The 15371-nt window shown below is 49.2% G+C and overlaps 1 protein-coding gene across 1 annotated transcript; it reads right to left on the bottom strand.

The window, feature by feature from the left end:
• Positions 1-4008: 4008 nt before the first annotated feature.
• On the bottom strand, positions 4009-7655 carry CHMP2A (charged multivesicular body protein 2A). The gene is made up of 5 exons (XM_056863239.1): positions 7465-7655; positions 7195-7374; positions 6512-6642; positions 4840-4901; positions 4009-4148 (listed from the first exon to the last, which is right to left on the bottom strand). The coding sequence occupies exons 1-5, from the start codon at positions 7630-7632 to the stop codon at positions 4027-4029; spliced, it is 663 nt and encodes a 220-aa protein (XP_056719217.1). The 5' UTR covers positions 7633-7655; the 3' UTR covers positions 4009-4026.
• Between the last annotated feature and the right edge of the window lie 7716 nt (positions 7656-15371).

Below are 15371 nucleotides of genomic sequence, written 5' to 3' on the forward strand. Positions count from 1 at the left end.
AAATAATTTGTTGAGGGGCGAGGCATTATGTTTAGCCAAGAAAAGTCTCTGAAAGGTTGGTATAGTTAAGAGTTTTCAATAATCCGGAAGCATTGTAAAGACCAGGAAAGCTGACATGCTCAGCCGAAATCTTTGTCCAAGATGGCAGCTGCATATCACTGGCTACTACCGCAGCATTGTGCTACTGGTAGCCATCTGCAACTAGATTCCCATGTGGACAATCCCAGTAGCACAATATCCAACGATGTCTGGATGCAGCCCAAGTCCTTTCACACCTGGATCTACTACAAACAGAATTGGATTCCCATAAGGACAATCCAAGTAGCACAATATCCAACGATGTCTGGATGCAGCCCAAGTCCTTTCACACCTGGATCTACTACAAACAGAATTTTGAGGTTTGTCAGTTCCAAAATCTTTTACCTGAGGGGATCCATTCCTTCTCCCATGGGTTCAAAGAGGCAATAGCGCAGACAATTACTGCAAATACAGACTGCATGCCGTGAGCCAAGGAGCCCTTCTCGAAATAATGTGCGCCTTTAAGTGTTAATTTTCCAACCACCATCACAAAGATGGTTTAGGAGTGATTTCTTTTTTTTAGACACCCGCTCTCAGAAAGAAAAGCTGGTTCGCTAATGTAACCTTGCGCCGCCATCACACACCCCACACACATGAAAAAGAAGAGGGGAGAAAACCTCTCCAACAACTACTATCTCAAGATTGCATACCTGGCAATGGGCCTCGTGCAGTAGAACGAAAGGATGAGGATTCTTGTTTCTCACCCAAAACACTGAAAGATTCTTGCTCAAAAGCAGCCAAAAGATTTCTAAAATTGCATTCATATTCAGCTGCAGAGTGTCTCTCATCCCACAGCCCGGAAGAATGCTGATATTTGGCTAGCAAAGGATCTGGATAAATGACAATTTAATTTATATCCTGCTTTTCTCCCTAATTGAAACCCAAAGCGGCTTATCACACCACTCTCCCTTCCTCTACCTTATCCTCTCAACAACCATCATGTGAAGGTGGTTAGAGTGAGACTGTGAGGGGCCCAGGGACACCAGGTGAGTTTCCACGGCAGAGCAGGTATTCAACCCCAATTGTCCCAGGTCCCAGTCCAATACTTTTAACCACCACACCACGCCAGCTCTCAAGCATGAGAGAAAACTAGACTGTGTCTGGATCCAGCCAGCTTTCTTGCTCAACTTCACCCAATACTCTTGATTCCAGTGCCCATTCGACATGGCTTTAGTCTGTGCAGGTCTCAAGAGCCCCAAGTTAGCCTTCAGTGGTGGCCAAAGGCTTTCCTGCCTTTCTCACCAGGGGTAAAACTGATTAGATGCAGCCCAGTACTAGTAGGTCAGCCACAGCACCACCAGACAGAATGTGCACAGAAGAAGAGTTGGTTTTTATATGCCGACTTTCTCTACCACTTAAGGGAGAATCAAACCGGCTTACTATCACCTTCCCTTCCCCTCCCCACAAGAGACACCCTGTGAGGTGAGACGGAGAGTTCTGAGAGAACTGTGACTGACCCAAGGTCTCCCAGCAGGCTTGATGTGCAGGAGTAGGGAAATCAACCCGGTTCACCAGATTAGCGCCCACCGCTAATGTGGAGGAGTGAAGAATCAAACCCGGTTCTCCAGATTAGTGTCCACCACTCTTAACCACCACACCATGCTGGCTGTCCAGGGGCGTGAGTCTGATCCAGGGCCCAGCTGCAGGCTGTGCCCCAGAGGCTATTCCAGAAAGCTTTCCAGGACCGTCAAGATCTGCCTTCCCCTCTTCCTAATTCTCATGCCTTGCAGAACAGTAGAAGACGAAGAGTTGGTTTTTATACCCCGCTTTTCTCTACCTTTAAGGCAAAGGTGGGGAACGTCAGGCCCGGGGGGCGTTTAAGGCCCGTGGAATCATTTGGTCTGGCCCTTTGTGGGTCCTGGCAGATCTCTAGCTCAGAAGGATCTAAGACAGGCAATCCACCCCCTTCCGTGGAGAGGAATAGCCTCTATTCAAGGCGGATGTGAGTTTGTTTTGCCGAGAAAAGGAACCTTTTTTCCCCCTTGAAGAGTCATTAGCTATGGAGCTGCTAGGACCGCCCATGAAACTGTGCTGACCATTTCCCACCCGGGCCATGGAGAAACATATTCCCTCTGTACTACAAGAGGGCTGGGGGCAGAAGTGGTGACAATGAGGGGGTTGAAGGGGGCAGGATGTACGGGGGGGGGAGTTTTAGCCAGTGTGTCATTTCATCCCTGCAGACGGAGGTAGCAGGAGCCGGCTGTAGAATCCAGCCCCGACCATGCGGAGCAGGAGCAACTCTGGCATGCAGCTGGACGCTACGCCCGGCTGGTGCAACAGACCATCCTGTGCCACCAGGTGGATGAGTGCGCCACCAGTTGGATGCCTGCCTGCCTGCACATGGGGCGGGTAGGTCATCTGGGGGAACAGCCTGCTTGGGGCTTGGTCAGCTAATTTTTAAGTTGATAATTTTGTATGGCCAGCGGATGTTATAAATATCCAAATGGCCCTTGGAGGAAAAAAGGTTCCCCACCCCTGCTTTAAGGAGTCTGAAACCAACTTACAATCACCTTCCCTTCCTCTCCCCACAACAGCACCTTGTGAGGTAGGTGGGGCTGAGAGTGTTTCGAAACAACTTTGACTAGCCCAAGGTCACCCACCAGGCTTCATGTGGAGGAGTGGGGAATCAAACCTGGTTCTCCAGATAAGAGTGTTGCTCTTAACAACTACACCATGCTGGCTCTTCTGGCAACTGTACCCTTTGCCAATAGCCAAAGAATGACAGGTGATGCCCAGGCAGCAGAGAGATTAGTGTCCTAGATGTTCTCCTCACACCGCAGCTAAAAGGCTTACATATGAGATAAGCCTGAAACACTGCATTTCAGCCTGGCTTAAGCAGAAACTGACTTCCAGCTCAGAGGGGAAGGGTGGCTAGCTGCAAACCTAGCACTTGTACAGCAATCACCGTATGTACTCCTTCACACGTTTTATAAGCCCAGCAAGCAGAATGACAGCAATAAGGGCTGTGGCCCAGTGGTAGAGCATCCGCTTGGCGTGCAGAAGGTCCCAGGTTCGATCCTGGCATCCCCAGTTGAAATGATCAGGTAGCAAGCGATGGGAAAACCCTCTGCCTGAGACCCTGGAGTGCCGCTGACAGTCAGAGTAGGCAAGACTGGCCTTGATGAGCCACTGGTCTCAGCAGACAGCAGCCTCGTGTGTTCAGCTCGCTTGCCGGAATCACCAGCACTCCACGCTTGGCGTAACCGCGCGCATCCTGAATCGAAGACACAACTGGAGAGGCAGAGACTGAGGGCAGACTGCATCGCCCAACTCTGGGGGGGGGGGTAATGGGTGGGGAGGGCAACGGGTGTGTGTGGGGGGGGTAATGGATGGGGGGGGGCGGAGACGACAAACTGGAACCCGGAACTTTCAGTACAAATCTACAACCTTTATTACAAGGGAGACCAACAGCAAGTCCCGTCTGTCTCCCTGGGGGTGGGGTGGGGGATAGTGTACATAAAGCTTCAGCCCAGGAAAAGTGCTGGAAAACCTCTTGCCACCTTCCCAGAGGCAGGAGGTATCAGCCAAGGTGCTGCCTGTGGCTCCCCTTCTCCGCCACCCAAAAAAAAGAACACCAAGAACCGGACAGGGGATCGTAACGGGTTCTGTCACCCACACCCTCTGGTTCAAAAAAGAGAGCGTCTCCGAGCCTCTGAACCACTCAGGCACGTGGCACAGAGACATTTAGCAAGCTACACGAAAGAAAAACCCGTTGCCCCACAGCCTCGTCCAGCAGGGGGCATTAAAAGTCCTTTTGAAAAAGGAAAGAGGGGATGTAAAAGCGCTACGGAGGTCCTGGCACCTTTGCCTCCCTCTACAGTGCTCACGGCCAACCCAGAAGCCGGTGGGGCTCTACAACCTGCCGTAGAAGCAGGTGTGACATTTGGGGGGGTTTAAGAGCTACACCACAGCTTTGGGGAGGAAGGGGGGAGCCCAGCTCCGTGCCCACTAGTCCCGCCGCAGGTTCTTCAACCGCTCCTCCAGGTCGGCGTCCGCATCGGCAAGAGCTGCCGAGGCCTCGGCCTTCTTGCCGCCGGCCACGCTCAAGGAACCGCCAGTTGAAGGCAGGTCTGCAAGGGAAAGGAACCGAGTTCAAGAGAGAGAACAAGAGAGAGATGTTTCGTTTCTCCTCCAACCCCATCAGCCACACTTCATAAGAGCAGAGACCTGGCCAGCGTAGAGATGGAGAGACAAAGGCATGTGTGGGGAGGGGCTGTAGCTCAGTGATAGAGCATCTGCTTGGCATGCAGAAGGTCCCAGGTCCAATCCCCGGCATCTCTAGTTAAAGGAACCAGGCAAGTAGGTGATGTGAAAGACCTCTGCCTAAGACCCCGGAGAGCCACTGCCAGTCTGAGTAGACAATACTGACTTTGATGGACCAAGGGTCTGATTCAGCAGAAGGCAGCCTGTTACATGACCCTGTTTAACTGGAGAGGCGCGGGATTGAACCTAGGACCTTCTGCATGCCAAGAAAATGCTCTACCACTGAGCCATGGCCCTAAAATAGGCAGCTGTGGATCAGTGGCAGAGCAAACAGAAAATCTCAGGTCACAACCCTGCCACTCCCAGTTAAAGATTCTCGAAGCAGGGGAAATCTTGTCCCTGCTAGAGACGCTGCAGAGCTGCCACCAGCCAGAGAAGCCAACGCTCGGCTAAACAGACAAGTGATCCGACCTTAAGGCAGCTTCAAAGGTCACCCGAAAGGCAACTGCTCGCCCTGCCATATTAATCTCCCCACTTCTAAAGCTCCCTGATACTCACTAGACAGCTCATCTGTCAACGTCAGACCCAGTTCGTCCAGCACCTGAGAGACCACAGCATCGCTGCAAACAGAAAAGGCGAGTGTGAGCCCGACATGTCTAACAGCAGCACGAGGAAACTCGCTTTGAAAAGTGAAAACGAAGGGAGCTGGGTAGGGTTACCCCTGCTTCTCGGTTCTCTGCATTTGCTCTGTCCAGACAGAAGAACCATTTCGTTCTTTGCTAACCTCACTGTTCTTCATTTTGTGCACCTGGAGTTCAACGTTCAGTGGTTTCCCACAGGCCTAGCTCATTTTATTCTCATAAACAACACCTGTAGCCTGTTTCGTTAATGGCCCAAGTTATCGAGGTCACTAGCTCATACCATTCTAATCATAGAATCATAGAGTTGGAAGGAACTACCAGGGTCATCTAGTCCAACCCCCTGCACATTGCTGCTGAACCAACACAGCTGTGGGAAGATAGGAGAGGTGAGATCACACTTCTCCTCTGAGAACACCATCTAGGGACTGTCCCCAAAAGTCCACTTTGATTGGGAGCTGGAGGTCATCTGACCTGGGTTCAGTTTTCCTTAAGTTTGGCTGTGCCTTACAGTAGTCGCCTTCCTCTTTCTCTATGCCTTGATTTCAGCATGTTACTCTGTCTCTTTGAACAACAACTTTTCAGCTTTTAAGATCCACCTGTCATGTAACTATTTAGTAAGAAGAAGAGTTGGTTTTCATATGCCGACTTTCTCCACCACTTAAGGAAAAATCAAACCGGCTTACAATCTCCCTCCCTTCCCCTCCCCACAACAGACACCCTGTGAGGTAGGTGGGGCTGAAAGAGTGACTAGCCCAAGGTCACCCAGCTAGCTTTATGTGTGTAGCAGTGGGGAAACAAATCCAGTTCACCAGATTAGTGTCCGCCGCTCATGTGGAGGAGTGGGGAATCAAACCTGGTTCTCCAGCTTAGAGTCCACCGCTCCAAACCACCGCTCTTAACCACTACACCACTCTGGCTCTCCATTATGTAGCATGTAGCCAGCTAGATTTATTGCTTTATATTGCCACTTGCCTATTGACTATGTAACTTGTATTTTAATCTTTTTTGAACTTTTTTTTATCAACGAAGCTTTTATTTATTTATTCATATTTATGACCCGCCCTCATTCCCAGTCCGACCAGGCTCAGGGCAGGTAACAACCTTAAAAAAACATAAAATCATAAAACATCAACTAAGACCCAACAATTGTAATAAGTATAAATCCAGATGGCATTAAAATAAAAACGTAGTAGCCACTGTGGGCCGGACAAATAGATGAACCCCCACCAATGACTACATTGGCTTGAGTTCACTGGCCTCACCCAGAACAGTTTGGTTATTCTACTGGTAAAAAGGAAGGGACTCTGTCTTGATGCACCAAGGCACACTGAGGCTCCGGGCGCTTGCTATTTGCACTTTATGGACAGACTGAAATCTGTTTGGACCCATGAGTGCAGTGTGTCCAAGTTACACAGAAGGGGAAGAGAAACACTGGTGAAGAAACGGCCGTCTCCCTGAAAATAAGAAAGAGGTCTCAGGAATAGCGCATCATTCCGCATCATGCCATCTGCAATCTGGGGAAAACTGCCGAGTACACCTTGCCCAATCTCTGTAATCTACACTGTAGCTGCCCCTCCACCCTCGTTCACCTTTCCTCCTCGTCCTCCTCATCCCCCATGGCATCATCAATGGCATCATTCATCATCTCCTCCTTCATGTCCATGATTTCCGACTGCTTCTCGAACTCCATCATGATCTTCTGGATCTGGGGTAGCTTCAGCTGAAAGAGACCAAAGCGGCAGGCTGTCACAGGCCCCCCGAGTTCAAGAACGGCCCAGGGCCATAGTGGCAGGTCCCAGGCTCAAACCCTGGCTTCGTGTGTGCCAACGAATTTGCAGGATGATTAGGAAGGGCACAGTCTCTGCCTATGAGAGCTGCCGCCAGCTGCAGCGCCAAAGACACCAATGATCTGGCTCCATATGAGGCTGCTAAGTGTGTAAAGCAGGGCTGAACATGATTTTAAGGGTCAGGACACAGAGAAGGGTCAAGTCTTCCCTCAGCAGAAATGGGCTTTTATTACACTGGACCTTTGACATGAATTTGGATGCAGTTTGGCCAACCGATGATAAAAGGTTGCTGACTCTTGCTCTAAAGGGCAAGGTGCTCCCTTCTGCGAAAACTGTCAGGAAGCCAACTCTGCAGCCCGCACACCGTGTTGCAAGAAAGGGAACTTGGGATAACCAGAACTAAGCCCCAAGAGATGGAAGTCTTCCTTGCGACCCTACAGCGCACACATCCCAACCCTTGCTGAACAGGCTTTTAGCCAACTGACCTGTCGGTTCATGGTGGCCATGGCTTTAGTGACGCCTTTCATTGCCTGAGCCATGGAATTGTTTGACTTGAGGGTCTGGATTTTGAGGGACACCGCCTGGATGTTTGCCCTCATCATGATGAATTTTTTGACGTAACGCCTCGTCCGCACCAGATCTTTAGCCATGATCTTTACCGCATCCTGCAGTGGAAGAAACAGATTTAGAGAAGGAAATGCAAATGCCCTCCAGTGGTCTTCATGTACCCAGATCCGCCCTTCTTTTCTTTTTACCATCTGCCCCTGCTTCGCCATCTTCTTGATGTCAGCAATGATCTTTTTCTCCTGGCCTTCCAGCTTCTGGCGCTCGCGGTCCAGCTCTCGCATGGCGCGGTTCAAGGCCCGCTGATTTTGCCTGAGCAACTCTTCCGGGGTCTTCCGGCGTCCAAAGAGCAGATCCATGGCGGCAGAATATGGGTCAACCTGCAACTGAGTCAACAAAATAAAGAAATAATAATCATAATAATTTATTGCAGTCATAGACCATAAAATATATTACATTTCTATGCTACATTTCCAAAACCTAAAAACTTGCATATCAAGAATTGCTAACAAGACACAATACAGATAAAATACTAATCAAACCAAACATAACGGTGTAAAACTTGGAGCAGAATTTCTATAGACATCCGTACCTGTCCCCATAACAGGGAAGTGCCTTAGGGGTAAGCGCTAAACTGATCCTCAGAACAGCGAGTGACCAGGGCGGCAGCAATCTAGGCCTAGTGATGAATACAATCTGACTTGGCGCAGACATGAGCAAAGACAACCAGGGATGGAATTGAAATGACTATTCAAGCCTTGCCAAGCCAAACGCAAAAGCAATTGGCCCGCTCATCTTTCTGGAGACAGCAAAGAGATCCTTTTTTGGTTTTGCTGTCACTTTGCAGCAGAGCTTAACACAGTAGGTCCTCACTGACTTATACACTGAAGCAAGTATAAGCGTCGAGACGAGAGTCACACCGTTCTGCCAGTGGTGAATAACCTCCTTACTATAACATTCTGCAAATGTTGGGTTGGTTTCAGCCAGCCTTTTCCCTCAAGCTCATCCAACTCCCCCCCTACCTACAGTCTCTGCCCCACTACTTTTGTTCATGCAGATCCCAGAATCCCCAACACATCCTTTACGGGAGGTCAAAGGGGACCCTTACTCTCGTCAGCAGAAACACTGGGTAGATCCAACCCATACTTATTACCTTCCCCCTCTCACTACCTTCAATGCCACTCTGACCGCTTTAAACAGCCTTTATGAACTGAGCAAAGCCATGGAAGCAAATGTAACAAGAGCACCTTTTAAAGCAATGGGGAGGAGGGAGAAGAGAATGGAAATTCTCCAAGGCCACAGCAGGTCAGTCAGTATTACTGGCAAAGCAGAAACGTTTTAAAAGGTGGGTTTGTGAACGACCCGCAGCCTTGGGGATAGAGCAGAGGCATGCCTGTGAACAGACGGCATCTCTGCCATAGATTACGGGCCACTAACATCAACCAGGGACAGGATTAAGCCACAGTTTATGTGGCACCACAATGCCTGCAAAGAGAGGGGTCTAAGAGATTGGGGGAGGGAGAATAGAGCTGCAGGGCTGTACTGCACAAGCAAACATTTAGAAACCACCACCAGCAAATGCAGGGAGAACATTTGTTGTTTGAAAGCAAATACCCCTTCTATTATTCTCTATATTTGCATCTTTAAATCACCTATTATTCTCTGTATTTGCATCTTTAAATCAACTGTTTGCCGGTGGTATCAAAGTGATCCCCATGAAAGCAGAAGTTATTTAATGCAGCTCACATGCCAAAGCGAACTCCACCCCGTGAGCACCAAGATTAATCAAAGAAGCACTCTTTTAATATATACAAGGTTACTAAGGAGACATTTTACTATATTGGGTTCTATTTTATTCTAACCTAGGGATCCCCCAACTTGTTGAGCTTAGGAGCATTTTTGGAATGTTGATATCACTGAGTCTCAACAGTCATCCACCAAATGGCTGTCATAGGGGTTGAGTGCAATGATAAAATATTGGGAGGTACCAGCCACGCATCCTCCTGCAGTGAAGGCAGCTCCGAAAGCATTCTTCCTGCAGGCAGAAAGGTAATGACTCGGGACTTTTCTGAAGCACCTGCTGTTTTGCTTGGGGAAAAATATGCTTCAAGGAAGAAGACACCACATTGGAGATCATAAAAGCAAGGGTCATCATCCCATCTCAGTCATGCTTGCACATGAAAAGGAAAGAAACCCAGACCATGGTCGTGCAGATGAAGAGGTGGGGCAATGCAGAAAGAGGGTGGCTCCCACTGAAGGACAAGCGCTGAAAGAGGGGAAATACTGAGGTTTGTGTTAGGGAAACTGTTCCCTGGGTTGCTCAGTGTACAGACTGACAAAGAATGTGCAAACAAGCATGGGAAAGCATCTCACCCATGTGATACACCAACAACATGATGTAGTGGCTAAGAGAAGTGGTTAAGAACAGTGGACTCTAATCTGGAGAACCAGGTTTGATTCCCCACTGCTACAACAAGAAGTCTGCTGGGTGACCTTGGGCCAGTCACAGTTCTCTCCGAACTCTCTCATCCCCACCTACACCTCACAAGGTGTCTGTTGTGGGGAGGGGAAGGGAAGGTGATTGTAAGCCAGTTTGATTCTTCCTTAAGTGGTAGAGAAAGTCGGCCTGCAAAAACCAACTCTTCTTATCAATAACAAGCTTATGACCAGTGTACCCCATTTAAACACCAGTGAGGAAAATACCAACTGTAGTTGGCCACCCAGAAATTCTCCTTATAGGCATGCGACAGAGTGAATTCTCTCTTCATAAGGGGGATGAGGGATGAATCATTCTACAGCTGAAAAAGCAGGATATATGTCTACAGGTGTCATTACAGTAATAGCTATGAGGATGGAAAACAGGGTGTGGCAGGCACCTCCACACACTCAAGCAAAGTAGACAGAAGCTCAGGCAAGCCGAGGCTTTCAGCATGTATTATCCTCTCTCCTTTTTGTACAAGGCCATCTCCTCAAGTTGGAGGAGAGTGTTACGGATTCCGTGGACTGCCAAAAAAACAAATCAGTGGGTTATAGATCAAATCAAGCCTGAACTGACCCTAGAAGCTAAAATGACTAAACTGAGGCGGTTGTATTTTGGTCACGTCATGAGACGACAAGAGTCACAGGAAAGACAGTCATGCTAGGAAAAGTTGAGGGCAGCAGGAAAAGAGGAAGACCCAACAAGAGATGGACTGACTCAATAAAGGAAGCCACAGCCTTCAATTTGCAAGATCTGAGCAAGGCTGTCAAAGATAGGACATTTTGGAGGACTTTCATTCATAGGGTCGCCATGAGTCGGAAGCGATTTGACAGCACTTAACACACACACCTCCTCAAGTACTTGAGGCTCTTTTCCAGACCTATTCACAGAAAGCAGGAGAAACCGGGGGGAGAGATACAACTATAAGAGTGTTCAGTTCCCTGCTCTGCCTTGAGGGTTGCCCACTCCAGGTTGAGAAACGCCTGGGAAGGGCAGAGTTTTGGGAGGGAGCTCAGTATGGTGTGATGCCCTGGAGCCTGCCATCCGAAGCTGCCATCTCCTCCAGGGGAACTGATCTCTGTCGTCCGGCGATCAGCCGTAAATCCAGAAGACCTCCAAGCCCTGTCTGGAAGCTGGCAACCCCCCACCCCCGGGGCCAGACACAGACAACCTAGCCTATTTATTCATTGCATTATTTCAAGCGTTTATTAGCCGCCTTTCAGAACTCTCGGCCGGCTTAGGGCAGTCGCCTACCTCGCAGGGTCATTGTGAGCATAAAAGGACAGGAGAGCACCCATCGACACAGCCCTGAATTTCTTAAGGGAAAGAGTCGGGTGAATGAAATTGTCTGGAGGGTGCGAAGGACAAGAGGCAGAGGGGGATGGATGAGTAGCTGCTCACCCTTCATGTGCCCCTTGCACCCTCCTCAGATCCCCCACCACCCCCCACCACCACCCCCCACCACCACCCCAGAGGATGATGCCACCACACTCAGAGGAAAAGGGGAACCCCAAGGGGGCGCCTCTCTCGACCCCTGCCCGTCCTTACCCAGCAGCAAGAACCTACAACCTCCCTTTGGCTTCCTGTTGTTTCCTCTCCTCTCTTCTTCCGCCTTGGCCAGTGACGTCACAAGAGCGGCGTTCCTGCGTCAGGGTCACGAGGGGAGGAAGGCGTCACCAGGCGGAGGCCTCCCTTCTGGGGCTGAGTGGAAATGGGTGTGTGTGTGGGGGGGAGGATCATAGAAACCGAGCGGGAGAGAGAGGCGACGCGCCTTTGTAGGACACTTCCGGTCTAGGAATTAACCTCGGGGGGGGGAGAAGGAAACGGGGGAAACCTATCAAAGGAGGAGGGCGTCGCCATAGAGACGGTCCGGGAGAGAGCGACGCCACGGCACGAGCGCACAGGGGAACCGTGGCCAATGAGCGGCCGCCCGTTGATACCGGAACTTCCGGCTCTGTCTCGCTGCAGCCTTTTATTCTCTGCACGGGACAGCGTGAGAAACGCAACGTGGCTAGTCGATTAAAGTGTCTAGGCTAGTAGGTGATGAGAAAGACCTCTGCCTGAGACCCTGGAGAGCCATGGGGAGGGGGCGTGGCTCAGTGGTAGAGCCTCTGGTTGGCACGCAGAAGATCCCAGGTTCAGTCCCCGGCACCTCCAGTTAAAGGGACCAGGCAAGCAGGTGATGTGAAAGACCTCTAGCCTGAGTGCCATGGAGAGGGGCCATGGCTCAGTGGTAGAGCATCTGCTTGGCACGCAGAAGGCCCCAGGTTCAATCCCCTGCATCTCCAGTTAAAGGGACCAGACAAGTAGGTGATGTGGAAGATGTCTGGAGAGCTGCTGCCGGTCTGAGTAGACAATACTGACTTGGGGAGGGGCTGTGGTTGAGTGGCAAAGCCTCTGCTTGGCATGCAGAAAGTCCCAGGTTCAATCCCTGGCATCTCTAGTTAAAGGGACTAGGCAAGCAGGTGATGTGGAAGACCTCTAGCCTGAGACCCTGGAGAGCCGCTGCCAGTCTGAGTAGACAATACTTTGATGGACCAAGGGTCTGATTCAGTAGAAGGCAGCTTCACGTGTGTTCGTGTGTAAGAGGTACGTCATGGAAGCCTCTGGGAGCTCCTTAACATGGGCGGTGGAAAACAAAACGGGAGCTGCTCTTCGCAACACGAATCCGCATATGAAGACATGAAGCCGCCTTATGCTGAGTCAGACCCTTGGTTACATCAAATCAGTATCGTCTACTCAGACCGGCAGCGGCTCTCCACGGTGTCAGGTGGTCTTTCACATCGCCTACTTGCCTAGTCCCTTTAACGGGAGATGCCGGGTTTGAACCTGGGACCCTCCTGCGTGACACACAGATGCTCTGCAAACTGAGCCATGGCCCCTCCCCTAATGAACACATGCAAAATTTATCCAGCAGCTCGTTTCTTTACGGCCACAAGTATAAGCGCCTGTTTCGAGGCGGCCACTTGCAGATCCTGGGCTTTCCATCAGGCCTGAAACTGTCTTCTCCATCTTCAGGGCATGGATTAGGGATCACTGTGGGTGTAGGAGGGGGTGAATTTCCTGCATGGTGCAGGTTAGACTAGATGTCCCTGAGATCCCTTCCAATTCTATGATTATATGATCTTTGGCATGACCTGCCACTCAGCACATCCCCTCGGCTTTAATGTCTAACATTCAAATGCAGCTTTGATGCTTTGTGCTGTTTCTCAATCAGTATTTTCCTGTCACCTGCCAAAGTACTTTCGAGTCTGAGGCAGCTTTGAAAAGTCAAAGAGGAGCTTGCATGGAATGGTAGCCAAAGCATCCCACCTTACCTGCATGTGTGCCTTAAGGTGGCACTAGGGATGCCCCCCCCCAAAAACAAAACATGGTATGTGTGTGAGAAAGCAGGCAGTTACCAAAGTCCATTAAAAATGTAACAGCCAAAGTAAGAAAACCCAAACTCAGAATACTTTAGACTTTTGCACACTGGAATCATTGGAATCATTCCCAAACATCTAAAACAGGACCCTTAGAATAACTAACCAAATTACAGGTAAATGTTGCCTTGTTATATCTCTTCCCCCTCCGCCAAATACATATCTTTTCAGATGCAGAGAGATGCCAACCTTGTGATCACAAGGAATCTGGGTTTAGCTCAAGTCATAGTGAGCTACATGAAGGTCCTTACTAGTGGAGGTCCTTGCTACTTTCAGTTCTCGCTTTTCTTAACTCTCCAAACACGATTCTCAAAAGTAGAATAGGCCACCTACCCCTAAAAGTCTGAAAATAGCCAACAGCCGGGGCAAAGGTAGGGAAACGAGTCAAACTCAACCATTATGGTTCCATAAAGTGCAAACCATGTGCACATCTTTTCCAATAGCACACAAAATAACAGGAAGAACAAAGTGGTATGTATGTAGATAGTACAAATAAATATTTCCCAAACTGTGGGTCTCAAAACCTCTGCAAATGGGTCACAGGCCAGCCCTCCCTAATAGCAGCTTTCCTTTCCTTTCTGTCTTCCTTGTCAACTTCTCACATTCTCATCTCCCCGTCCCTCTGTGAGACAATGGGGGGGGGAAGTCATCTGATAACTAGTAACTTCATGGTAGTGTCTGAAAGAAAAGGGAAAAGGTTGGAGAATAGGTGGGAGATGTTCAGCATGCCATAGAAAAACCAGATAGAAAGGCACGCTGATGCAACCCATGCACATCATCACAGTACTAAGGTCTGTAGCCATATTCACAGTCCCGGTACAAAGCCGTCATTTAACCAGTCATGTAAGCAGGAACAGGTACTATCAAGGCGCTGTATTTTTAAGGCAGATATGAGAATTCCTAATTCTTAAAACAGACTTATTTGAGGACTGAGCTTTATCTTTGGCTGTGCTTGCAGTTGCTACTTCTGGGTTTTCTTACTAAGCTATCCCACCACAATATCCACTTTTCCACAGGAATGCTTAAAGTTGGAAAGAAATATTCCCAAGGGCTGTCACAGCTCCTGTTCAGGTGTTTTTAAGCCATTCCCATATACACAAGTAAGTAGAGGGTCCTTTTCAAATGCAGATTTCTTTATCTTACACCAAAAGCCACATCATTGCGAACCTGGGTAGAAAACAGGAGTAGCCAGATGGCGAGAAATCTGCCGCTGACTGGAAATCCTAAGGAAGCAGGATCAAAATGCTGGATTGCTCAGGCAGGGAACCGATTCAGCAGCTTCGAGAAAGCCGGTCTGCATGTGTAAAATCATGGCAAAAATCACAGCCCACAGTGCAACCAAGGTAAGGGCAAACCACTCAGAATGTACAGAAACAAGGGGGAAATCTGTGCAGACTCCACCTTTGCTAGGAAGTTTTGCTTCGCTGTGCGACATGCAAACGCTTCTTTCTACACTCCTTCCATGACTACAGAGAAAAACAGAACCCTCTCAGCAGTTTGGGAGTTGTCGCTACCCAGAATGGAACTGCCTTTAAGGCCTTTAGGATTTCCACCACCCCTAACCCGGTCTCCTACTCACACACTACTACACACATCTCCTACTCACCCTTCTTTTCCTTTATCCCTTAGAAGCTCCTTGATCCATTGATCTTGAGCAGCATAAATCTAATGTTTGAGGGATAGAAGGACTGAAATAAATTTTGCCACTGACAATGTAGCCTTGGGATCCCTGTCAATTAATTAAAAAGGCATGTCAGAGACAGAGGGGCATTAGATTTATATGTTAAAAGGGGAGAGAGATAACATGATCGAAGTTCCTCATAAAAGCGGCATTCTGAAAGGGCATGAGCTAACGAATCAATAGAGCCAGAAGAGCCAGGACAGGTCCTTTCTGGGTAAGGTATATTCAAAATTATGCCTTGCATGACCATAGAGGGGTTAGCATTCAGTCTAGCTAAACAGAAGGCTCTAGAAAGACGAGTTGTCGTCAAATAATAAGTATAAGCGGGCAAACCGCGTGGTGGTGGTATTCCGAAAAACTGAGACAAACAAGCGCGGCGAGCACGAAAAGTAGTGCTGTTACTCACCCTTCCAAGGTTAAGCACAACAGAACCACTCGTTTCATCTTGAGTGTCGTAAGAAACGCACCACGCCCTTACTGAAGATTAGGAGATTACCCCCACACACACACACACAC

Source organism: Euleptes europaea, chromosome 18, assembly GCF_029931775.1.
Source record: "Euleptes europaea isolate rEulEur1 chromosome 18, rEulEur1.hap1, whole genome shotgun sequence".
NCBI lineage: Eukaryota > Metazoa > Chordata > Lepidosauria > Squamata > Sphaerodactylidae > Euleptes > Euleptes europaea.